The following is a 26987-nucleotide window of genomic DNA, read 5'->3' as shown; positions in this document are numbered from 1 at the left end:
TTTTCATTTAAGGTCAAAGGTCATATTGAAAAACATTTTTTTATTAATTTCAATATTATTTGATTAATGAAAATTTAAGAAAATTTAGATTTTTTTAATAGTAAAGTTTGTTTTTAATTTAAAAGGTCAAAGGTCATATTATGGAAATCTAGCTCTTTTTTGAACTAATACAGTTTATTTATAATATTTTAAAATTATATAAATATTTAGGCCTAATTGGGATTTAATAAACTTTGGAAATTAAGATCAAAGGTCAAAGTTCAGCAATTTTCAAAACAGCTTATTATAAACAAAAATCTTACACACTTTGTGAAAAAAACTAAACAATAAATTCGTATGAGTTAAAAATTTCGAAATTGTTTATGATTTTCAAAATTTTTTAACATAAGGTCAAAGGTCATCTGATCAAAAACCCTTGTTTTTAACTAATTTCATTTCATTTTAAATATTTTATACAGTTTGTTAAAATATTCCTTAAATTATAAACTTTTTTTATGCATATTATTTACAAAGGTCAAAGTTCAACAATTTTCAAAACTGCTTATTATTTAAAAAAACAGCTTATTAAAAAAAAACAATAATTTCAGATGAATTAAAAATTAAGAACATTTTGAATTTTTTTTTTTGATTTTAAAGCTTTTTTAACATAAGGTCAAAGGTCATCTGAACAAAAACACTTGTTTTGCACTAATTTCAATGCATTTTAAATATTTTATACAGTTTGTTAAAAATTTTTTAAATTATAAACTTTTTTATGTATATTATTTATAAAGGTCAAAGTTGAACAATTTTCAAAACAGCTTATTATAAAAAATCTTCTACACTTTATGAATAAACAAAACAATATATTCGTATGAATTAAAATTTTTTAAATTGTTTTTGATTTAAAAACTTTTCTAACATAAGGTCAAAGGTCATCTGATCAAAAACACTTGTTTTGAACTAATTGCAATGCATTTTAAATATTTTATAAAGTTTATTAAAATATTCCTTAAATTATAAACTTAAAGTAGCCAGATTATCAAACTAATAGTTTGAAAAAGAAAATGAACTCTGGCAATTTTATTCCTTAATTCCTTTCCTTTATCTGTTAACTAGAAATTTACAGTTATTAAGCTTATTTGGCCAGATCTACTTAAAATACAACAGATTTTTCCAAATTAACTTTTATACTTTATATTATGCTCTCTATTTTTATTGTCTTATTTTTGCTTTTTGTTACAATTAAACCATAGTTTTTATGGATATTGTCAGAACCATAAAGAAGTTAACACAAATGTTAAGGCTTGACGCTTGTTCTTTTAACGTTTTTTTTCTTGCTTTTTGCTTATTTTCTTGGTATAATAAATGTTGGAAATAAATAACATGGCAAATTGTTCAAAGACCATAATAATAAGAAGACAAAAAAAAGAAAATCTTCACAATAACAAAAGATTTTCCTTTTGTTTTTAACTTTAGCATAGTTAAGTATTATACAGCTCTATTTACTTTAGGGTTTTACGTATTCTATATTAAACATAAAATAAAACTAGGTCAATTAAAGTTTTCTTAAAATTTTCTATACATTTTCCTCTATAACTAAAAGAAAAAAAATATATAGGAAAAATCTAGCAAATACCAAAAAATATCAATGATAGCAATCCTTAGTTAAAATACTCATCTAAAATTCTAGGTAAAAATATATAAAATAACCTGTTTCATATATAAAATCCCTTAAGAAAAAAGAAAATTTACCATGAGTATTAGTAAAAATAAAAACAAATGATTTCTATTGTCAGAAAAAAAAACACACACATCCTGGCAACAGCTGTTATAAGTATACTAGAGTTACCTATGCCAAACAAACAATAAAAACAGGAGCATAACAAAAACCATATAGCAACAAAAACACATTCATTTAAAACCATAACAATTCTATATTATTCGAATGCTTAAGGTATATTCTTCTCCCCCTCTTTTTGATCTTTATAGAGATTATAAAGTGTATCATAGCACATACACTTAAAACTCTTTAAACGGCTTAAAAATGAAATAAATGATAATTTTCAATAGAAAATTCTGTTATATCAAATTTTTTTCTAAAAGGTCAAAAGTTCATTTATATAAAAATAGTTTATTTTTCAAGTTTTTTTTACTTAATTTTATAACAGAAATTTTCGAAATGCTATTTTAAACATAAATTATGAGAAAAATATTAAAAAATCTCAAATTTAAGCCAAGAGGTCAAAGGTCATATATATAAATTTCAATTATTCTTGGAAAAAAAACTAAGAAAAATTCAAAGCAACTTTAATATTGTAAACATTTCAGATTTTTTTATGACTACAACACTTTGTTATTATATTATATCTGAATTTTTTCTTAGAGGTCAAAAGTTCATTTGAATAAAAAGAGTTTATTTTTCAACTTTGAATACTTAATTTTATAACAGAAATTTTCCAAATGCAATTTTAAACATAAATTAGGAGAAAAATTACAAAAATCTAAATTTTAAGCCAAAAGGTCAAAAGGTCATATTTCTAAATTTCAACTATTACTTGAAAATAAACCAAGAAATATTCAAAGCAACTTTGAAATTATAAAGATTTTACTTTTTAAAGAGTTTAACACTTTTTTAGTGCTAGGTCAAAGTTCAATTTGTTAAAAATCATTTTTATTCAACTTAAATATATTTTAGGTTGTGTTTATTCGTAAACAAGTAAAATGTTAAAAGAAAACCGTTGAAATTTTAAATTTTATGTTAAAAGGTCAAAGGTCATATTGAAACTCTATAAAAGTTAAGTACTTTAAATTTATTAAATTGTTTAAAATTAAAATTTATTAATCTTAAAAGACATTTAAAGGCTTTTTAAAGTTAAGGCCCTAGTTAAAGTTCAAACTTCACATTGCTAAATCAAATTGTTAAAATATTATCATTTTAAAATATTAAACATTGAAATTGTTTGAAATTTTCTATATATAGAAAAAGTATAAACATTTGTTAATTTTTTTAGTTTTCTTACCTAAGGTCAAAGGTCATATTACTAGAAATTTTAATTTCATATTATTTTATTACATATTTCTAAACAATTTTATTTGATTAAAGACATTTTTTTCTATTTTTATGATATTTTTAAAATTTTATAATTTGGGTCAAAGGTCAAGTTGTTGAAAATTGGTTATTTTCAAAATTGTTACATTTTTTTTTATTTTGAAATATTAAATACTTTAACTGTTTAGAATTTTCTAAATATAGAAAAAGTAAAGATTTATTAATTTGTTCTAGTTTTCTTACCTAAGGTCAAAGGTCATATTACTAGAAATGTTAATTTCACTTTGTTTTATCACATATTTTTTAAACAATTTTATTTGATTAAAGAATTCTTTTATTTTTTTCCTATTTTTTATGATATTTTTAAAATTTTATATTTTGGGTCAAAGGTCAAATTGTTTAAAATTGGCTATTTTCAAATTCTAAACATGAAATCGTTGGAAATTTTTTTAAAATAAAGAAAATAGGTCAAAATTGTGCAAAATTTTCATAAATTTTTAACTTAAGGTCAAAGGTTAATAAGTTTCAAAAAAGAGAAACACAATCTTTAAAATGAAAAAAAAATTCTTAGAAAATAATCTAATATTTTAAGAGTTCTAAGTGTAACTTAAACTACCCCGGCCTATTTTCTTTAGACAATCCAATGACAATTGTTTTGTACGTGTGCGTATCTAAAGATATTTGTAGTAACCATGGTAATGGCATTTATACAAATGTTAAATAAAGAAAAAATAAACTCATCTTTGTTTGTGTGTGTGCGCGCTTTATTTTTTCTCAACATTTTGGAAATTCAATAGCATGAGGTTTGTTTTCTGTTTTCCATTCAATAACCTACAACTGCCTCCTGCCATAAATATTTGAAATGTAAGCAGGGAGGTGGGAGAGGAAGAGGAAGACAAAAGACACTATTTTGTACATATGGTTGGAAAAACAAACGTGCTTGGCATACTTCATGGCGGATTAATTTCATTATTTTTCTGTTGCTTTGTTTTTTTTTTTCTTGAAATATGTGTTGTTGTTTTTTTGCCAATCTCTCTGGTGGCAGCCCTAAACAAGAGTAACAACAATAACACTAACAACAGAAATCTTCAATAAACATTTAACTTTTGGATTTAAACTGTGTGTTAGTGTCTACATTTATTACAATTTCTATCAGTAACAACCTCATAATCATCTTTATTCTGCTCTCAACGCCAAGAAGGAAAATTTTAACCTTTCAATCCAACTCCCTCCCTTAGAACACCCAGCTAAAGTTTTATTTCCAACAAATGTCATTATGATAAAATTTCATTATTTTACGCAGATGCGTAAAAAGAATAATAATTTCTAATTTTCCCAAAAAACACAAGGAACCTTAAATTACATTAATGTTTAAGATTCAAACATAAAATTTTTTGCAAATTTGCTGGAAATAAAGGTGTGATATTAAGTAATAAATTTTAATGTTGTTAACTTAAAGTCTCTCCTGATGAATATATAAATTGATTTCTTTTAGATTTTTGCTAACATTACGACTGTGTAATGTTAACTTCACATAAAGAGCTGCCATACTATTGCTTAAAGCCAAAAACGACGTGTAACTAACAATGACATTTAATGTCATCATAAATTTCAGTTACACTTTGTACATTATTTGCTTAAGCCATAGAGTGAGTAAAAGAAAAACAAAATAAGGATATTTTTGTTTATAGTTTTATTTACTTAGGGTTTTATTTATATAATTATGCCATTTTTGGTTTATTTTTTTCCTTTTTTATGTTTACTTTTTATAAATTATGTCCATTTAATTTCTCTTTTTTTTTTCTCTCTCTAGTCTTGAACATTTTCATATTTCTTTTATTTTATTTTTTTCTTTAAACACTCATCATTTAATCATGGCACGTTTTCTGGAGGAAAAAATGCCTTTTTGTTTACAAACATTGCCTGAAAGAGAGGGAGTTAGGTTGCCCTCATATATCTCTCCCTTGACGTATTACTGTCAGTAATTCAGCATGTCTAAAGCATAACTGATGAATGATTTCTTTTTATTTTCTTTCTTTTTGTGCATATTTATGACAAAAAGAAAGAAAAAGGAAGAAATTTTTAACATATTACAGACTTTTGAAATTACTTTATGCTTTTAACATACATTATTAAAAAGCATAATAAAGTAGTGGGTTAATTTACATATCTAAGAGAGCTGTGGGTATAAAGGAATGTATATTTTAAAATGTCTACAGTAAAAATTCTACTTAAAATTTTACTAAAAAGTGTTAATTTAACAAAGTGACAGTTGTCTTCCGTTTTCTATAAAGACTAGACTTTAATCCTGGCTTTAAGGTTGCCTATGGCCCACACTATAGACTAGACAATAGACCAAACTTTAGTCCATACTATAGGCTGGTGTATGGTCTAAACTGTAATCCAGACTATAGTCTAGTCAATAGACTAAAATATAATTATTTGCTAGACTATAGTCCAGATTAGAGGCTAGACTATAGTCCAGACTATAGGCTAGACTATAGTCCAGATTAGAGACTAGAATAGTTTAGACTTTAGGCTAGAATATATTTCAGATTTAAGGCTAGACTATAGTAAAGACTTTAGGCTAGACTATAGTACAGACTATTAGGCTAGTGTATGGTCTAAACTGTAGTCCAGACTATAGTCTAGTCAATAGACTAAAATATAATTATTTGCTAGACTATAGTCCAGATTAGAGGCTAGACTATAGTCCAGACTATAGGCTAGACTATAGTCCAGACTATTAGCTAGACTATAGTCCAGATTATTGGCTAGACTATAGTCCAGGCTACAGGCTAGACTATAGTCCAGACTATAGACTAGACTATAGTAGAGACTATAGGCTAGACTATAGTCCAGACTATAGGCTAGACTATAGTGCAGACTATAGGCTAGACTATAGTCCAGACTATAGGCTAGACTATAGTCCAGACTATAGGCTAGACTATAGTCCAGACTATTAGCTAGACTATAATCTAGATTATTAACTAGACTATAGTCCAGACTATTAGCTAGACTATAATCCAGATTATTGGCTAGACTATAGTCCAGACTATAGGCTAGACTATAGTCCGGACTAACTTCTGTTTAAACTCTTAAAAATGACTTATTGTTGTCTTACACTTTATTACTCCACAACAATATATGAACTATGCAGTTTCCTGTCTTAAGCTGGTTTCTCTTAACACCCCCGCGCCCTCCCTCGTTTCTTATCAACATTAACTTGTGTATCATTATTTTTTTTTTTCAATTACAACTAATGAAATGCAACTCTGTTCTAAGCCGCTTTATTTTGATTTGTTTTTTCTCACACTCACTCAAACTGCTACTTTGTTTACTTTGCTGTTTTGTTTATTCTTCTTTTAGCATAGTGTTACCAACTTAACCTCTTTAATGCATAATACCCAATTATTATTGTTGCCATATTTTTTACACTCAAGGGGGGATACAAATACTAAGAACAAAAAAGGGGAAAAATAAACCTTTAGATGTCATACAAACAACTTACGAGTTTTATATTTACTTAAAGCATCATTTACTCGTTCCATGTAGCACGGATAGATATATTATGTGGCAGTGTTATATTCAACACAAATGGGGGAATTGAATACATAGTACTTCAAATCTATTTACATTTACTGTGCTAACATGCTGCTAAGCAAGAATAGAAATGAATAAAAAAAGCTACAAGAAACTGGGTCAAGTTTTGCATTAATGAAAACCAACAAAAACCCCAAACGAACAATTGCACGTTCTGTAAGAAGTGGTAAAGTACTACAGCAGTAAAAAGAAGCATTTAAGAAAAATCTAAAACTCATACGCACATATAAAAGACTATTGTTCCTACAGTTTGTCCCCTTTTATTTATGCCTCATATTTTTGCCATAAAAAAGGTTAAAGGAAGAAAAAATTATGATGAGGGATGTGCTTTCTTTACTCTGCAACAAAAACTTAGTTATTTTACTTATGCAGGCAGTATATTCTCAAAGTATTTATTTTACTATTTGACGGTTTATTTAGATTGTATTTTTATACAATTTTTTTTCTTCATCTTTTTCCATCATTTTTTTCTTTATTTAAACAACTCTTCTATGCTTTGCTGATGTATTATCTTTAAGTTATTTGTTGAAGATTATTGAAAATCCATTCACTCAAATAATACTTTGAGTAGTTGGAGGATTTATTAGTAATACCAAGGGTTAGTTAGGGGAGCTGTTGGAAATTTCATTTTGAAAATAAGTTTTAAATTAAATGAAATATAAAAAAACTAGAGCAATGTACTTGAATAATACTATTTTAGTTTAGGGGGAGGAAAATAGGGACAAAAACAAAGGTTTTTTTTTTAAAGGGAGTTTTCTAAAAAGCAGGTTTTAAAAAGAAGTATATTTCTTTTAATTTTGGGTTTACAGATTTGGGGAAATTTTTGCCGAGATTTTGGGAATAAAATTTTCAAGAAATTTTCAAAATTTTCCTTTGCTACATATTGTCATCATTGTTTGAAATAAACTTAAATAGTGGCATCACTTTTTATAAGACTAAACACTGCTTTCACTTTAAAAACAAGTTGGCATCTCTTAAATAACACAACACTATTAGTATTGCCATACTTTCCTTGTATTTCCCCGTTGTAGCGTTTTATCCTTAAAGGGAGTCTATTACCATTATTCATTTAGCAAACTTGTAAATAATTTTGAAAAAAAAACTATAAAAAAAGAATTCATTTAAATTAGTTTCTTTGTAAAATTTCTTTGTAATATTAAAAAACCACCTTCTTTTCTTTGTAGTTTATGATAAACACCCTTAAAATAATAAAAAAAAGCAACCAAGAATCTATCTTTGATAAATTTTAAATTTCTTTTGCCACAAAGCTAAACAAAAAATAAATAAATATATTTGGTGATGCTTGTCATAAAATGTGGTAATGAATGCGAAAAATATAAATTTTTGAGAGATGTAGCAAAAAAAAAAAAAATAAAGAAAAGAAAAGTTAAAATAAGCAAAGTGTGCAGCAATAATGTATAAGTGTTTTTGTTGTTGTTTTTGTTTAAAAATATATTTTAACATGTCAACCACATCCACTTTGATGTTTACTTGACAGTTTTTATGTGTTTAGCTTTTATCTTAAGAAGAAAATGTTGTTGTTGTTGTTGTTGTTGCTAGATAACTGTATATTTATGTAGACATCTCTTTGCAGGCTCTCACCTCCTCTCCCCCTCCTTACCAACGTATTTGTCCCATAAAACAAAATGGCGCGGGCCTTTGATGAATGTGACTTTTATATGTTTTTCCTTAAAATGAAAAAAAAAAAATGTAATAAAATATAAAAATTTTGTTTGTGGCAACAAAAAAACATGTCAGAGGATTAACTAGTGTTTGTTAAGTATTTAATATGTTCTGAGAAATAAAAAAAAACAAGTTTAAAAAGTCAAAAATAATGTAGAAGAAAAAAAATTTGTGACTCTTTTCGGAAGAACATGACATAAAATATTTTAAATTTCCTGTGTGTATATGATGTCTGTCTGTCAGTCGGTCTTTCAAGTGTTTTTTTTACGATTTTTTACTTTTTTTATTATAATAAATTGTAGCTTTGGGCGTGTGTTTTAGTGTTTTTAATTTAATTTTTATTGTTATTATGTGTGTTTTTTTCATGTTTTCTTTTTTTGTGCTAAATTATATTTGTCACACTTAATAATTTACAAAAATCTTTTTCAAGAATTATTGCTTTAATCCCAGCTTAATTATTTTGTCATTTATTTCGTTGAAAAGTACTTACGACAACACAGTAGCTGAAATAATTAAGCAATAAACGAATGATTTAAGTAAAAGCAACAATTTGCAACACTTTCATAATTGCTTGTTGAAGCTACTGCTACTTGTGGCAATGTAAACAAACGCACCACACTCCATTTAACAGCAGTAGACTGCAAAATAATTATGGTCCTTCATATTAAACGTGGGTAAATTTAAAAGTCATTTTGTAACTAACTATATACAAGCAGCTTACTCTTATTGATTAGAATAGAGATTTGAATTTGAGTAAAGTGCTTGAGTATCAAAAAAAGATCTTAAAATAAGACACCGCTTAAAAAAGAATAATTTTGATTTTTTTAATTAAACTTTTAATAACTACTAATTAATGCGTCGTTGTCTGTGGTAGGGCATTGAGCTTGTCATGTTTATGCATAAATCATTCAAATACCTGGCATTCCAATTCTTTATTCAAAGTTTTTTTAATTGACTACTAGTTCTACGACGACGACGATGATGATGATTATTAAGCGTAACCCAGTAATCAATTTTTAGCAAGATTTATAAAGATTTAAACTGCTTTTGTTGCACAAAAAACTAACCAGTAGAATTAAGCGATTTACTGTACTCAAACTCAAAATAATTCAAAATATTTACATAAACAAATTCTTTCACACTAAATACTAATGAATTCTAACGTTTTTGTGTAAATTTGCCATAAATTTCTTTGTATTTCGATTCTTTTTAAGAAAAGTCAAAAATTTGTTGTAAATCTTAAGGAATTTTTTGAGTTTAACTTATAAACAAGTGGGTAACACTTGAAAGATGCTGCCAAGTTTTTTTTTTTACTTTAAACAAGTGGCTAGCTTTATAGTTGTAAACAATCCTTCAAATCTTATTCTTAGTGTTGCCAAATTGTTAACATATTAAACAGAGCTTGTAATTAATAAAAACTTTCTGCATTTGACTCGTTTAAAACTGTTTGCTGGTTTATTTAAAATGCTTTTTTTGTATTAAAAATACCTTTGATTTGTTGCCTTTTTTTCAATATTATTTTCTGCTATAGTATACGATTATTATTTGTGCTTTGCTCTAGACGAACTGGTTTTTTATGTAAATTATTGTATATATTTTCTGTTTCAAATTTGTGTGTTTGTAGCTCTTTAGACACGATAGCGGCGCCAAGATAAGACAGAACACGTTTTTTTCGGAATTCCTTTGAAATGTTTTATATCAATTTTAATTGTTGAGTCATCATTAATATAAACAGCAACAATAACAACAACAATAAACAGCCACAAAAACTTGGTATCACAAAAAAATATTTATTAACATTTTAAGTTTTTTTTAGATTCTTTTTCTTTGAAGCAACAAAGAACAATTAAAGATTTTATTTTTGTTTTGGGAAAAATATAAACTTTTTCTTAAACATCAAATAAAATTAAAAGTAACATTTTTTTTTAAGATTTTTCTTAAAAAAAGGAATGAAAATGTGAAAACAAAAAGAATTTTGTTTAAATATAAAAAAAAAGATTTTTAACTTTAATTTCTATTTAACTAAAATTATCTAAATTATTCTTTAATGTATTTAATCATTTTTTTAAATCTATAATTTTTTATTTTTATTAATATTTATTTTGAAATTGTATACTTGTTAATAACATCATTAAGCTTTATTTATCTTTTGAGCTAGAGCGGCTTTTTAATGTTTTATTATTTTTTTATTATTATTTACTATTATTAGTTTTGAATTTAAATTTTGATTGCCGCCTTTTCAGACCGACCGCAACCATAATCGGAGAAATAATAGAAAAAAAAAAAAACGAAATTTGTAATCAATAATTGCCCAATAACAATCATAAAATTGTATATGTTGACTGCAAGTTAATTTTTTGATTTGTTTTAATTTTTTATGACATCTAAATCTAGGCAAAAACCTTAACCAAGTCCGTCTGCCCTTTTTCGTTTTCAAACTAACCATAAATAGTAAATAAATAAAAAACCGCTTAATAATTAACGTCATCATACGTTTTAGAAAAATGAAATTTATATTCAATTATAACGACTTTTTTTATTTAGAATTTATTTTGTGGTTTGGTGTTCACTGTGTTATTATTGTTTTATTAAACTATTAAAAAGCGGCGGATTTTTTTAATCATAAAAATTATCAATAAATCTAAAAATTTTTTGGAATTTTTACAATTTTATTAATTAATTGTGAGATTTTTTTTAATATATGTTGGTTTAAAAATAAAAATCTATATTTTTTTTACTAATTTAAAACAAATTTTCAAATCTCCCTCTCCCCCTGATTTTAACTTTAATTTAAATATTTATTATAAATAATCTGGCAACTCTATTTGCTGTTACGAACACATGGCTTAAATGAAAAAGCAAAATCTCTACAAACACTTAAGCAAAGATTAGCAGTTGCTCTTTACATTATAAAAAGTTTTCTTTTTTATATTTACTTTTCAATTTAAAAACAAATTTAGTTTTTTTTAAAGAATTTTAACTATTTATTTAAATTTTTATTAGCAAGTTGCAATAATATCTTAGAAAATCTATAACAATTGTAGGAAACTTGTTAATTTCTTAAACAATTTAAATGTTTTAAAACATTTTTAAAAGAAACTTAATAATTTTATAAATACATAAACTTTGTAATGCTAATTGAGTTATAAATTTAAATAAATTTATTTTAAATATTTTAATTTAATGAAAATTTAAAGAAAAATAAATAATTTATCATATTTAACTGTTTAAAATTTAATCAAAATAAACATTTTAACAAAAACCCGACAAAACCCGCAACAAAAAAGGATGCTGCCACCTATTGCTACTTGTTTACGTCAACAAAAGTCTTTGTAGTAAAGTACCAAAAATTGCATCCCTGTTTATGTGTGATAATGAGTTAAGTTAACTAATGCCGCAATCAACAAGAAAAAAACACAAATATTCGTAATACCTTTGTTAGTAAATTTTACTTTGAAAATAATGAAGAAAAATATAACAGAAACCAGTTTCAAAGCACGATTTTTCGTATATATTTTAACTTAAAAAAAACCTTCTTAACTAAACTTAAACAAACATGCAAACAATATAAAAGTACTTATACTCTCTATCTTTGTTTACAACAGGCTCTGTTTACAACAACGCTTTTACATATGCAAGCATATGAAATGAAAAGATAAACAACCAGGCATGGAAACTTCTAATTTTTAAATAGTAGAAAAGTAAAACTTGTTCAGGTTTAATAGTACTAAACTATAGAATAAGGTTTAGACAATATAATGGACTATAGACTAGACTATAGACTAGACTGTAGACTAAACTATAGACTATACTATAAACTGGCCTATATACTAGACTATAGACTAGACTATAGACTAGAAAATAGACTAAACTATAGACTAGACTATAAACTGGCCTATATACTAGACTAAAGACTTGATTATAGACTAGACTATAGACTAGACTATAGACTAGACTATAGACTAGACTATAGACTAGACTATAGACTAGACTATAGACTAGACTATAGACTAGACTATAGACTAGACTATAGACTAGACTATAGACTAGACTATAGACTAGACTATAGACTAGACTATAGACTAGACTATAGACTAGACTATAGACTAGACTATAGACTAGAGTATAGACTAGACTATAGACTAGAGTATAGACTAGAGTATATACTAGACTATAGACTACACTAAAGACTAGATCAAAGACTAGACTAAAGACTTGAGAATAGACTAGAATGAACTATAGAGTAATATACACTATAGACTAGTCTATTGTATATAATAGAATATAGAATAGACTTCAGATTTGACCACTATACTGACTATTTATCAAAGATACAAAATGTATCCATGCCTGTAAACAACACATTAATATGAATACAATAACAACATACAAACTTACATTAGTATGTTTGTATGTAAATCTGTTTATATGGTACGTATTTACACTCACAAAAGGCACGCTTTTACGGCATTTTGTATGAAGGCAAACAAAAAAAGACGCGGCTTGATTGTAAGCCAAATAACACAGAAAAAAATGAAAATATTAAGTGACTGAAAGAGTCACAGAAGGCACAGTGGAGCAAAGTTATGAAAATATTGAACTTTAAAGAAATATAAATTATTCTTCAACTAAACCAAATAATTGCACATTTTAAGGCGAATTCATTTGAGGGTATATATAAACATAAATGTGAGCTTTATTATAAAGCCAACTGACCCCGGCTCTTTATATCTAAAATTTTTCAAAATCTGAATTCTAATTAAGCTGAAAAGTTTTATAAAAATTGACAAATTTGCCTTACTCCAACCACTGTGTTTTAGTATGACGGTTGTTCCCACATTTAGTTTGTAAGTCGGTTTTACTGTCATTCGGTCTTTTAGTCTTTAGATGATTTTTTCGTGCTCTCATGTTCACAGCAGTTAGACCAGGCAGGCAAGCAGTCAGAGTCAGTGTAGCTGATGTTGGCGGCTTTGACTTAGAGGTTTACAATTGTGTTGTTGTTGTTTTTTTTTTTAAAGACTATTTTGTATCTTTTTTTCAGATGAGAAGAATCAGCAAGAAATAAAAAATGAAAAAAAAAAAACTTGAAAGCATTTATTATTTTTTTGTTTCAAAAGATACCGCGCTTTAGGCTAAGCTTTGTATGTAATAAACTGTAAAGGCAAAATGAAGAAATAGAAGGTGGTCTATTATAATGAATCTAAGCGCGCAACAAATGAGAGTTTTTGTTTTTTTTTGTTAATCATAAAACTATAGTAAACACATGGTTAACAGGTTAGGACTTAGTAATAGAAATAAAAATATGTACCAGATTTTGCTTTTATGCAGCGATAAAAAACGCCAAGTTGGCATTCTTTTATTGTTAGAGTTAGCAGAAAGAATTAAAATCAAGCTGAAATCTCCATTTTCGTAAAACCAAAGAAGAGTTGTGGATGATTATAGAGATTTATATTTGAAGTTTATTAATTTAAAAGAAGTGGAGTTAGATGTAAACAAATTGGCGTAGTTTGGTCATAAGGAAAGTTTTAAAATGTGTCTCAGTTTTGAAAGAGTTTTGACCATTTCAAATTTGGCTTGATTAAAGAACAAATAAATCAAAGTGTTACTGGATTTCAAATCAAAAGATCTCAAATTTAAGGGGTTAACTCTCTAACTTTAATCATTAACTCGTTATTCTCGATTTTTTTCTATTTCTTACATAATCTATTTTTTTACATTTATTAGATAATTTTTTCGAAATTTTCTAATTTCTTCTTTACTCTACTTTACACAAGTTAAGAAAAACATTTTTCAATTTTTTTTCTGACATTTATGTCATTATCAAATACATCTGTCTGTCAGTGATTTTGAAATCTTATTTTTTCAAAAAATTATTATTATTACAAAAAATTACATATTACAAACAAACTGACAAAAGTTGTTTGTAAAATGTAACAGATTTTTTTAATTAAAAAATAAATGGGGGAAAATATACATATCAATTTTAGATTTAAGAAATCGGTAGCACACTGAAATCCAACTATAAATGATGATTGATTGTTTGAAATAAAAGTGATGAGATGTTGTTGAAAGTAATAAATAGGAAATAGTTTTTTCAAATAAACATTTTTACATAGAAAAATTTTTATAATTTTATTTTTGTAAATCAAATTATTTAATATTTATCATTTATTTAGTTGTATGTTAAATTTTCTTTATATTCCCTTGTAACACCTTAACGCTTTACGTCTTACGCTTTTATTGTATTTATCCTTTTGTAAGAAGTTCTTTATCAAAACAAAAACAAACTTACTGCTTCAGCAAAACAAATAAGATTCATAATTATATTTTTTCCATTTTGCATATTAATAATTCAACACATTAAATGAAAAAGAAAAAAAAACTTAATAAAAAAATAATACAATGAGCTGTTAATTGAATGGACACAGAAATAAACAACAACTACAACAACAAGCAGGGCCATTATATTTTTTTATTTTGTGTATTTGGTGGTGTTGTTGTTGTTTTTCTTTTAACTTTTACTTTTTATGCGGCGCCACAAAGACTCGGCATTTTATTTAACTAAAAAGACAAAAAAGTATCGTATACAAAACACTAGATATAAAAATACGAGGGTAGAGCAGAAAATTTTTAAATTGAAATTAAAAAAATCTATTAATTTCATAAAAAAAATCGCACAATTTGCTTAGGTTATTATTTTGTTATTGTTGTTATTATCTCTCATAAACAAGATAACAGTTATGTTAGTGCTACCAAGTTTTTAATGTCAACTTCAGTAGCAACACTTTTTTCTTAGGAAAAACGCTAGAAAATTAACATATCAATAGAAAACTTCTTATTTAGATAAATTTAAAAGAAATTTTAAATTAAAAGTTAAAATTCTCACTCTACCCTCTTTGACAAACGTGTCGTGGGTAAGTATGTAGTAAATTCAAATAGCATGATGAATACACTTTAAACATTCAAGTACTACTACTCCTTTATACTACAAACATACATACATACGTACATCAATAATGGACACTGAACGCGTCGACAACGCTGATGATGACGACAAAGAACTGTTTGAATAGCGTAAAAAGAAACGCTGACTGTGCAAAATTGCATGTTAAAAGGCATTAATCAAGCCACAACCAAACCCAACCAACCAACCAGCCAGCCAGTCAGCCGGCTAAAAATTCATTTGGTTTTAAAGCCAAACCAAAAATAAAACCCTAAGAGCCAAAACACCGCCAAATAGCAATAGCTACAACAACAACAAAGAGATACCGTCTTTAAGATTAGATATTAAAAATAAAGAAAAACAGTTGACTTTTGTTTATAAAGAAAAATAATTTAAATAGTTTTTTTCATAAAAATTCTATTAATAAAGCTCATCTAGGTCGCCGTTTACTTAAGTCTGTTTGAGGCAATTATCTAGGGAAGTTGGATTTTAAGCTTAGGAGTTATAAGGGTTTGAAATTGATTATTTCCGGAGGTTTGGTAAGACAGTAATTTCCGGAAAGAGAGTGATAGATTATGCTGTTTAAAATTTTTAGTTTTTAGTAAAAATTCATACAGACAAACTTTTGCTATTGTATTTGATTGCGAATAGCTTTATTGACATCACTGCTTTATGAAAAATTTGTATGCAGTAGTGTTGCCAATCCCTTTTTGAAAGCGATTTTTAGGATAAATTTTTATAATAAATAAATAACTAAACTAAAATCTGTTATATTGTAAATATTTATTAAGAATTTCTTTACTTTTTCATCTTTACAGTTCAAGAATGTACAACCGATTCCGAGGAATTAATGTATCATCAGGTGCGTGCCTCATCCTCGTGCAGTGCACCACCCGATCTTTTGCTAGTAAGTGATCGTGAAAATAATATACCATTACGTTCTCCCGTTGTCAATATAATAGCAGCAACAACAGCAGCTACAGCACCAGCCACCACAACAACATCACCTTCCTCTGGGATAAATGCGTGTCACCTAACATCTGTCAGTAATAACAATCAAAGACATCACCAACAAAAGTTGCAACAGCAACATCAGCTGCAACAACAACAACAACAGCATCATCATCATGTTACAACACAACAGCTGTCATTGGCATATAACGGTACAAAGGATATGGTTGTTGGTAATAATAGTAGTAGTAATGGTAAACATCAAAAACAAACTAACAAACATGGTCAACAACAACAACAGTTATCACAAACAGATTGCCAACAGCCACAACAACAGACGCTTCAACATGAAATAGAGGGACAACAGCTGGAATCTCAAACCAATAACCACTCCTCAACACGTCACGCACATCATACGCAGCAACAGCAGTCGCATCATCAACAGTCATCACAGCAGCAGCGTTCAGACGATCATATACGTTTAGAGGTAAATTATTTTTTTAAGAAAATAAATAAAATTAACTGTTTTTAGTTGAAAAAAAAAATGATTATAGTGTCCAACCACAAGTCAAATTTAAACAGATGTTTAAAGGTGTGTAATATTTAGAATGGCTAGAGGTAAAATGAGCTTAATCATCTTTTATAAATTTTCTTTTTCACTGAATTTTATTTTCAAACTATTGACAACACTGTTCCCTGCCTTTAACATTTCATTTTGAATTATAAACTTCAAAACCGTTATTAATTTGACATTTTTAAACTCTTACCAAATACAAAAAAAAAAACAAGCTTAATGTGTTTACGTAGGCAAATGAACATGAAAAAAACACACACCCAAATCATTAAAACTCATTAAAAAAAGATTTCTAAAACATTTTGAAAAATTTCGAAAAAAAACAAACATTTTCTTAGAAAAATTTTATAAACTACATAATAAATTTAATTTCACACTTTTATGTAGATGTTGACGTTGTTTTTGTTGTTACTTGCTACTACACCCAAGGGGACGACAACGAACGACGACTTTCTATTTAATTTTATAAACATTGAAAACAGTTTGTTTTCTTTTTGGAAATTTTAATTGCTTTGCTATATACATATATAAAAAGATTCTTAGCTGGAATTGTATAGATTATTGTTGTTGTATTTAATTGGTTGTTTTTTTTTTGTTCATGTTTTGTATATTTTCCTACAAGCGCCATTAGCAGTGTATTTCTCGATTTTTCTTAACATCTTCAGGTCATAAAAATCAAATATTATACTTTTTTTTGATAAAGATTACTTTCAGAGAAAAAGTAGAAATACTATTATTATTTTGTTGTTGTAATCAGGAATGGAAAATTTAATGGTATAGTATATTTTCAGTTGACTAGTATACTATAGACTAGTATAGTCTAGTCTTTAGACTATAGTCTAGTTTATAGTAGTCTATAGTCTAATCTATAGTCTAGTCTATAGTCTAGTCTATAGTCTAGTCTATAGTCTAGTCTATAGTCTAGTCTATAGTCTATTCTATAGTCTAGTCTATAGTCTAGTCTATAGTCTAGTCTATAATCTAGTCTATAATCTAGTCTATAGTCTAGTCTATAGTCTAGTCTATAGTCTAGTCTAAATTCTAGTCTATAGTCTAGTCTATATTCTAGTCTATAGTCTAGTCTATAGTCTAGTCTATAGTCTAGTCTATAGTCTAGTCTATAGTCTAGTCTATAGTCTATAGTCTAGTCTATAGTCTAGTCTATAGTCTAGTCTATGGTGTAGTCTATAGTCTAGTCTATAGTCTAGTCTATAGTCTAGTCTATAGTCTAGTCTATAGTCTAGTCTATAGTCTAGTCTATAGTCTAGTCTATAGTCTAGTCTATAGTCTAGTCTATGGTGTAGTCTATAGTCTAGTCTATAGTCTAGTCTATAGTCTAGTCTATAGTCTAGTCTATAGTCTAGTCTATAGTCTAGTCTATAGTCTAGTCTATAGTCTAGTCTATAGTCTAGTCTATAGTCTAGTCTATAGTCTAGTCTATAGTCTAGTCTATAGTCTAGTCTATAGTCTAGTCTATAGTCTAGTCTATAGTCTAGTCTATAGTCTAGTCTATAGTCTAGTCTATAGTCTAGTCTATAGTCTAGTCTATAGTCTAGTCTATAGTCTAGTCTATAGTCTAGTCTATAGTCTAGTCTATAGTCTAGTCTATAGTCTAGTCTATAGTCTAGTCTATAGTCTAGTCTATAGTCTAGTCTATAGTCTAGTCTATAGTCTAGTCTATAGTCTAGTCTATAGTCTAGTCTATAGTCTAGTCTATAGTCTAGTCTATAGTCTAGTCTATAGTCTAGTCTATAGTCTTCTAGTCTATCTATAGTCTAGTCTATAGTCTAGTCTATAGTCTAGTCTATAGTCTAGTCTATAGTCTAGTCTATAGTCTAGTCTATAGTCTAGTCTATAGTCTAGTCTATAGTCTAGTCTATAGTCTAGTCTATAGTCTAGTCTATAGTCTAGTCTATAGTCTAGTCTATAGTCTAGTCTATAGTCTAGTCTATAGTCTAGTCTATAGTCTATTCTATAGTCTAGTCTATAGTCTAGTCTATAGTTTAGTCTATAGTCTAGTCCATAGTATGGTCTATAGTCTAGTCTATAGTCTATGGTGTTTTTTTGATAGAGATAAAACTATTTCAAAATTTCAATTTCCCATGCCTGGCTAAAACTGTTTATAACATTTTGATGTCTTTATGTGGGTTTGAAATAAATGTTTGTATATAATATTGATTTTGAATTTCAAAACCATTAATGTAGCCACCACCATCAACGTCATCATCAAGTACAATTTTTATCTTAAAAGCCGCTCCCCCATGGCTGGAAAAATCTTTTAATGGCATTTGGCTGGATATTTTGAACAATTGTATTTAATAAATGTTTTGATTAGTTTTCAAGTATTTTGTATATTTTCCTATTTCCATCAATTGTAGTCTCCTCAAGTGGTCTCCTCTTCAATTGACCATTAGCTTTAGTAGCTTTAGTTTAGTGAATGGTAATCAAAATTTGAAGGTCTTTTAACTCAACATTTACAGTATATTGAAGGAAAAATTCTTTTAAATCTAATAAACAAATATATTTTATTTAATTTTATGATTTTATTGTTTTTTTTACAGGAATTTACTTGCGATGTTTCGGTGGAGGGTGGCAAATCATCACAACCCCTGCAGTTTTCTTTTACCTTTTATGATTTGGATGGTCATCATGGTAAAATAACCAAAGATGATATTGTGGGCATTGTTTATACGATTTATGAGTCCATTGGCAAATCAGTGGTGGTGCCTCATAGTGGGAGTAAAACCATAAATGTACGTCTTACTGTTTCGCCCGAGGGCAAATCGAAAGCTAGCAAAAATAAGAAAACTTCCTCTGCTGCAGTGGTATTAGATTCAAATCAAAAGTCCGCTTCTCAAGCGGCTCGTAGACTGCATCGTTATAGGCCACGCAAGCTTATCAAATCAGATGAGGAGGATGATGACAGTAACAGTGAGAAAGAGCGTGACACAACTGTCATTAACTCCTCAAATCTATCACATGTTTTGTCTGCTAAAACCAGCTCCAAAGCACACAAAATACATAAACCTAAAGCAAATGAACATCATTGTTGCGCCACACCAAACAATCCGGATTTAACTACTTCACCGCTCGAAACTATTTATGATAATCTTAAAGCGACGACCGCTGTCACCACACCCGAGGCCTGTAGAGAATGTCTAGCGGCAGTGGATGAAAGTCGCAGTGCTGCCATTTCACCTATCGCACAATATCATCCCGCTCATGCCAAGATCAACTCGTCGGCCACAAATGAGGCTTATATGAAACATGTGGCTTCGACAAGGATAAAAATGTTAAGGAAATCTCGAAAACAAAAGGTAATTATGGGAATAAAACGAAAACTATTTTATTAGTTTATATAAGAGAATAGGTTAAGGGGGAAGAGTGATTGTGTCAGCTTGGAAGAGATAAAACAGTGCAGGAAACAGAGAAGTGCCATTTTTTATAATTATTAAAAGTCATTATATAACAAAAAGTGCAAACTTTTAATAAATGAAAAAGTGCAACTTTTTCCAAATTAAAAAGTGCAACTTTTTCTAAATAAAAATTGCATTTTTTTTATAAAAAAAAAAAGTATTTTTTTAATAGAAATTTGTTATTTTTAAAGAAAAGTTCATAACTTAAGAGTTTCCTTTTTTTAAAAGCTGATGTTAAACTTTCCTTAGAAATAGTACTCTATATTGTAAACAACATGTTTGCCATGTTGCCAATTTTCATGTAGTTCATGTATTTTATTTATATATATATATATTTTTTTTAATTATTTTGTAAATATAATTTTCATTTTTTGTTTGTTTTTTTTTTTTTCTTTATTTATATGTACTCGTACAATTTGTTTTTGTGATGATAATGCACCAATTTTCTTTAACACTTGCCTCTTTGCCTCTACTATATCTTTGTGCTACATTTTCACTTTGCTATTAACCTGGACTCATATTTAAAACACTTATCATACAAAAACAACAAAAAAATATCATCCATGCCAACCATCAATCCTCATTGATCCATTAAAATCAACAAAAAAAAAAAAAAAAAATAGCATCAAGACTGCATGGAAACTAGACAACGCAGTTTATCGGTGGGTAATGAAACCTGCTGGAAAAATCGTCATTTACAAAAACCGCCAGCCAACAGTACACAACAACAATTGCTTTGGCATGCTGAACAGCAATTGAATAATAGTGCTGGTGGTGTTGTTGCTGGCGCTACGGATATGGTAGATGGTGTACAATTGCGTAATCCTTTGAAGTCAACAGCAGGTGGAGGAGGTAAAGTGTCATCAACGAGTGCTCAAAAACGTAATTCCGCCGAATGCTGGAAGACGGCTTTAAATCGTAATGATCTTATAAGTATTATAAGGGAGAGTATGGAAAAGAATCGTTTGTGTTTTCAGCTGAATGGGTAAGCGTTTAAATTCTATCTTTTATGAAGTTTTAAAAAGTCTTGTTTTTAATAAATTATGTTTTTGTTAAGTTTTTATGATTTTTTTTAAGCCTTGTCTAAGTTTTTAAAGTTTTTTTGTTTAATTTTTGTGAAATTTGGCAACATTGCATGCTTTTTAAATTAATCCCTTCAAGAAAATTGGTATGATTTGTATGATAATTGTTAAATTATTGAAGAAAATTTGTTAATAAAAATGTAAAAACCAGAGCCAAAAAATTAACCTTTAATACGAAATTACTTTCTTTATTATAAAATTTACTGAATTTTTAATATTTTATTTAAATTTAGAAACCTTATTAAAAGAAAATTTAAAAAAAATTTAAAATCTGCTTTAAATCTTTTAAAATTTTTAAACTAAAATTATTAAATATTTTACATATTGGTCCTTGAAAAAGTCCTTTAAGGAAAAATTTAACCACTACCTCTCTATTTTTTAGAAAACCCCAAGCAAATGTGAGTCCCATCCGACATTCACAGCCAACGCAACAAACAACACAAACACAACAACAACATCATCAACAGCATCTACACCACAACCAGCACAACAGCAGCAACAAACACTCACAAGCAACAACACCCACAAATTCCCAGCGTCAACGCTCAAATACAGTATCGAAAATTCCTACATTAATTGCCAATCACAACAGTGCTCATACAACACACTCACCGCAACACAATCACTATCCCAGCAACAACGGCCAACAACGCTCCAGCAGTTGTGTCAATACCATCAGCAACAACAATCAGCATCAGCTACACGATACAAGTCTACCTACAGAAACACTCAACATAAGTAGCAGCAACTCTAGCTATCATCAACATCTTCAGCCACACATTCCCATCTATCATCAACAAATGGCCATTAATCCAGCTGTTATAGCGGCCCACAATGCTCTACTGGGGGGTAATGGTAGTGGTAGTGGTTCGGCGGCCGGACATCATGGTAAAATGAATCTCTGTGGTTATGATTCTTTTCTACATGCCACCATTTGTGGTGGTGGCTTAAGTCATTCACCACCAGCTCATACCTCTCTGGCAGCTCAAATTACCAGCCCTTTAGCTTCTGCCCTTAATAGTGGCCAGCAAATTGCCACTGTTCAACCTATAATGTCTACTAATTCTCCCAATGCTTCGAAACACTTAAGTTTGGCTGTTACCGCAAATCAAATTAAAACTAGTAAAATTTTACGCAGCGGTTCGTATGCCCAAAATCAACATCATCATCACCAACAGCAACAGCAGCATCTTTTGCAAACCCACTCACAAACCACCCAAAATTCTCCTCAATATCATGGTTATCAACGTTTGCCCTCATCCTCTAAACACAATTTATCAGCCTTGCATTTAGTTAGTCCCACTATGGAGAAACCAGCTTTGGAACAATTGGACAAATGGCGCCGCGATCAAGTTAAAAACTATGATCAATTATTATATGCCAAATTAAGTGAAAAATTGCAACAAACGAATTTAGTTTCCACTAATGGCATTAATAGCCGTGAAAGTAATCCACGCCGTAAACACAGAGTATTAAGACAAAGACGTCCTAATCAATTAATAGCAGAAGCTAATAATGTCTCCTTAAGTTCCAAATTGAAAGCCAATAAACTATGTTTAAGAGAGGAAAATGATTACACAACTATACTGCCTTTGGAAGAAGTTGATGCTGTGGAATGTGAAAATCTTTTAGGTCATAGCAGTGAGGAAGATACACATTCTCATAATGAATCTCCTGTACATAATGGAGAAAAGTTATTAGAAGATAATAATCATAAAAGACATGTAGCTGAGGGAACTTTAGTGGATTTAGATGATGTGGATGATGATGATGATGAGGAAGAGGTGCAGCAGGTATTAACACAACCTTCTAGCCTGGGAAATCATGCCATAAATGCTGATACTTTACTTAGAGTAGAGAATGATGAAGTGCATCATTTACATTTGGAAGATAATTTAGAAATAGAAGAAGATCTAGAGGAGGATTTAGACGATGATCTAGAAGAAGATGTTGATGAGGTAGTGGCAAATGGTGCAGTTAACGAAAGTGGTCGTAATAGTGCGGCCAGCAATGACAGCAATCCAACTGGCGCCACTTTGGCCAATACAAATGGTGCCGCTAATACTAGCACCACTTCCTCTTCTTTAATACATCGTTATGTTCATGAGCATATACATCATCATTATCATCACTTCGAAGAGAAAGAAGAATGAAAGAGAAGAGGAGAGGAAGAGAAGTAAAAAGATATATGAATAATGTACTCGAAAACTAAACTCAATTTTTTTAATGTTTTTTTTTATTTCTTAATTTTTGTAAGTGAATAATTTTTAAATGTACATTAATTATATTTTTGAGTGTGTGTGTATGCGTGTGTGTGGGGAGGCTGTAAAAAATGTCTTAAATGTAAGGTTATGTAGTAGAGGGGAAACAATTGAGGTTAGTTTGTAACATGGACAGTCGTTATACATAAATTGTTTGGTTCGTTTTTAAGAGATTTTTCCTATTGAAATTTTATGATTTATAGCTAAACAAAATTTGTTGCTAACAAATAATTTTTTAATATTGAAATGTTATCGGAAAAATTGCCTTCAAAATGATGGATAAACTTGCTGTTAAAGAAAATTGAAATAAATAATTTATTTCAAAATTAAATGTTTATTTAGACATCATAATAAATTAGTAAAATGCGTGAAGATTTTGAGTTTATAAACGTTTAAATATTAACTTTCAATATTGAAACTTTAACTTTTTTGAAAATTGCAGAGTTTTTTTTTTAACAAAAACACTTTGGGATTTCAGCTTTCTTTAATATTTACAGCGGGGTTTTCAGATAAAGATAATCTTCTTCTTTGTTTAAACCGGTTTCACTCTGTTAACCTTAGATTTATCTTCTGTTTAAGATTATTTCTTTACAAATTGAAAACTTATTTCAAATTTTTTTTCTATTAAGAACACATTTTATACAAAATTTTATTTGAATTCATTTAAAATCAATTATAGTCATTAAATATTTGAAAATTTAAAAAAAATTATTCAATATTTCAACTTTCACAAAAAATTTCCCAAAAAACTTTCGATTTAAGAAATAACTTTCGAAAAATTTCAAAACTTTTTGAAAATTTGTTCAATTTATTCAAAATTTTCTTCATTTCTTTTACTTTAAAACTTTTCTAATAGCAAATGTTTTTCAAGAGCTCCTGATTGCTTTTTACATAAAATACTTTTGCTTTTTTTATTAAAACTTTCAAAACTTTACAAAATTTTCAAGTTTTTAATAAATTATTATCAAATCTCAAGTATTTTCAAAGTAAGAAGATTTTCATAATTGAAAAACACTTGAGTAAGTTTATTAAAATATCAAAAACATAATAAGTTTTCAAGTGCTTTTTTCACTTATAATACTTTTTTAAGGTTATGTTGAAAAATTCAAATTATTATTTCAAAAAAAAAAAAAAAAGAAAAAAAAATTTCTTGAAAAACTTGAAAATATTTAAAGTTTTAAAAAACTTTTCTAAGCAATTAAAATTTTAAGTTTTGTAAAAGATTTTCTTAAACATGTTACAATTCCAAATAAACAAAATTTAAAACTTTTTAAAACTTTTGCAAAATTTTCAAGTTTTTTTAAAAAAATATTGCCACACTTTAAGAATATTTAATTATTTTTAAATAGAAGCTTATTTATTATAAAAACACTTGACTTTTAATTTTTTTTAAATTTTTTAGGTTATGTTTAAAAAATTTAAAAATGTTTTCAAAATAAACTTTCTTAAGAGTTTCTAAGTAGTCAACAATATAAATAACTTTATATTAATTTAATATTGAAAAAGTTTTCCCAAATAAACTGCAATAATTGAAAAGAAAACTTTTGAGGTTATGTTGGAGAAAAATTAAAAAAAAAGAATTTCGAAAAATTTTCTACAAATTTTAATAAAATGTTTATGAAGTAAATCTTTAAGTGGAGAAAATTGTAAACAAGTAATGTAAATTTCAAATTTAGAACAGTTTTCATAAAAAATGTGCAATTAAACAGTTTTTTTTTTCATTTTTTAAGGTTATGTTTGGAAAATTTTTAAAATATTAAAGAATTTTTAAGAAAATCATTTTAAAGTTGAAAAAAATATAAACAATTCCGAACTGGTGTGATTTTGTAAAATATTTTATAGAAATACATTTTTGAGGTTAAGTTTTGAAAAACAATTAGAAAATTTTGCAAAATTATATAAAAAATCTACAGAACATAGTTAATAAATAACAAATAGTGTTTTTCTGATAAAGTTTATTTACATTCATGTTTTAAACATAGTTTAATCTTATGGGGTTTTTCAGGTTTTTATAATATTTGTAAAAAACAGCTGTTTATTGTTTATGTTTTTAACTGAAAAGTTGGCAATACTAACATAGTTAACAGATCTTAAATCCTTAACTGAAAAACACAATCAGCGGTAAAATTTCGACTAAATTTGTTACGAATTTAATCTAACAGCAAGTTAAGACGAGTTAAACTGAGTAGTAAGAAACCCGACCTTAATATCTTAGTTGTTGTTGTTGCACCGACAAGTGTAAAGTCGGTGTGGCAGGATTGACAATCCTTGATTGTTGTTCGTTGAATTCCGAGTCGTTCCGGTGCGAAGAACCGATTGTTGCGGGTACGTGTAGAATCTTAGTTTAACTGTTTAGTGTTATTGGCCAATGAAACCTAAATTATTAATGAGAAAACATAATTTACAAAAACCATAAAAGATTAAAATTCGGAAGAATTAAAACTTTATATTTTAAGTAAATAGTAATTTTCTGATTTGTTTTATTAATATTATTATTCTTTTAAATGTTTATTTTAATTTTTTTCGAAAATTTTTCATTTTACAAAATATTTGTAAAAAAACAGCTGTTTATTGTTTATGTTTTTGACTGAAAAGTTGGCAATACTCACAAAGTTAAGTGATGTTAAAACCATAGCTGGAAAATGCAATTAGCGGTGAAAGTTCGACTAAATTTGTTGTGAGTTTCAGCTAACAGCAAGTTAAGCCAAGTTTAACTGTATGTTAAAGAAAAACCCGACCTTAAACGAACTCTTAAACTTTTTAAACAAAAATTTTAATAAGTTTTCTTTATAAAGTAAGATTGATTTTAAAAACAACCTCCCCTACAGCACACACACACACACTTATAGATAACAAACCTATTTACCACCTTGAACAAAAATATTTAACAAAATACATAATGATACAAATATTAAAAATACAAATACAATTAAACAAAGTAACTAGTAAAAGAAAAAAAGGCTTCAGAAAAATATATAAATATATATCTTTAAAATGTAAAATGTATTCCTTTTATTATACTTAAAAATACATTAATAATTATATAAAAACTTTCTCTTTTTTTATTTTGAAAAATTTAAATAAATAACATCAAAAGTGCTTCAAGTTTTAAGATTTAATTGAGAAAAAAATAAAACAAATTATAAATTGTTGTCTAGATAAAAAAAACAATTTTTAAGTTTACAAATATTTATGTTGTATGTATGTATTATATATAGAAGATGTATGTATGTATGTCTGAATGTATGTATATTAGATGTATGTTTCCTGGTGAATGTTTCTTTGTTTTAAGTATTAGTAGTTAAAAATTTTGTAAGTTTGTAATTTAGAAATTTTGCTACAGAAAATTTATAACAAAATTATAAAATTTGTTTTATTACAATCTAAAGAAAACTTCAGAACAATTAAAAGAAAAGTTTTTCTATTAAAAGATTTAAAAATTC

The 26987-nt window shown here is 27.6% G+C and overlaps 1 protein-coding gene across 2 annotated transcripts in view; it reads left to right on the top strand.

Annotated features, from left to right (window-relative positions):
- The window catches only part of LOC111685694 (protein naked cuticle), a 57958-nt gene extending 33299 nt beyond the window's left edge, over positions 1-24659 (top strand). Inside the window, exons 2-5 of one of the 2 annotated variants that reach the window (XM_046950911.1) lie at positions 16079-16698; positions 19347-20102; positions 20825-21186; positions 21666-24659. In XM_046950911.1, coding sequence (XP_046806867.1) covers positions 16111-16698; positions 19347-20102; positions 20825-21186; positions 21666-23436 — 3477 coding nt within the window. In that variant the 5' untranslated portion in view covers positions 16079-16110 and the 3' untranslated portion in view covers positions 23437-24659. The remainder of the gene's footprint in view (positions 1-16078; positions 16699-19346; positions 20103-20824; positions 21187-21665) is intronic. The other variant, XM_046950910.1, reaches the window with a different exon arrangement.
- The last annotated feature ends 2328 nt before the right edge of the window (positions 24660-26987 follow it).

This window comes from Lucilia cuprina, chromosome 5 (assembly GCF_022045245.1).
Source record: "Lucilia cuprina isolate Lc7/37 chromosome 5, ASM2204524v1, whole genome shotgun sequence".
NCBI lineage: Eukaryota > Metazoa > Arthropoda > Insecta > Diptera > Calliphoridae > Lucilia > Lucilia cuprina.
This window is presented reverse-complemented; position numbering and strand designations above follow the sequence as displayed.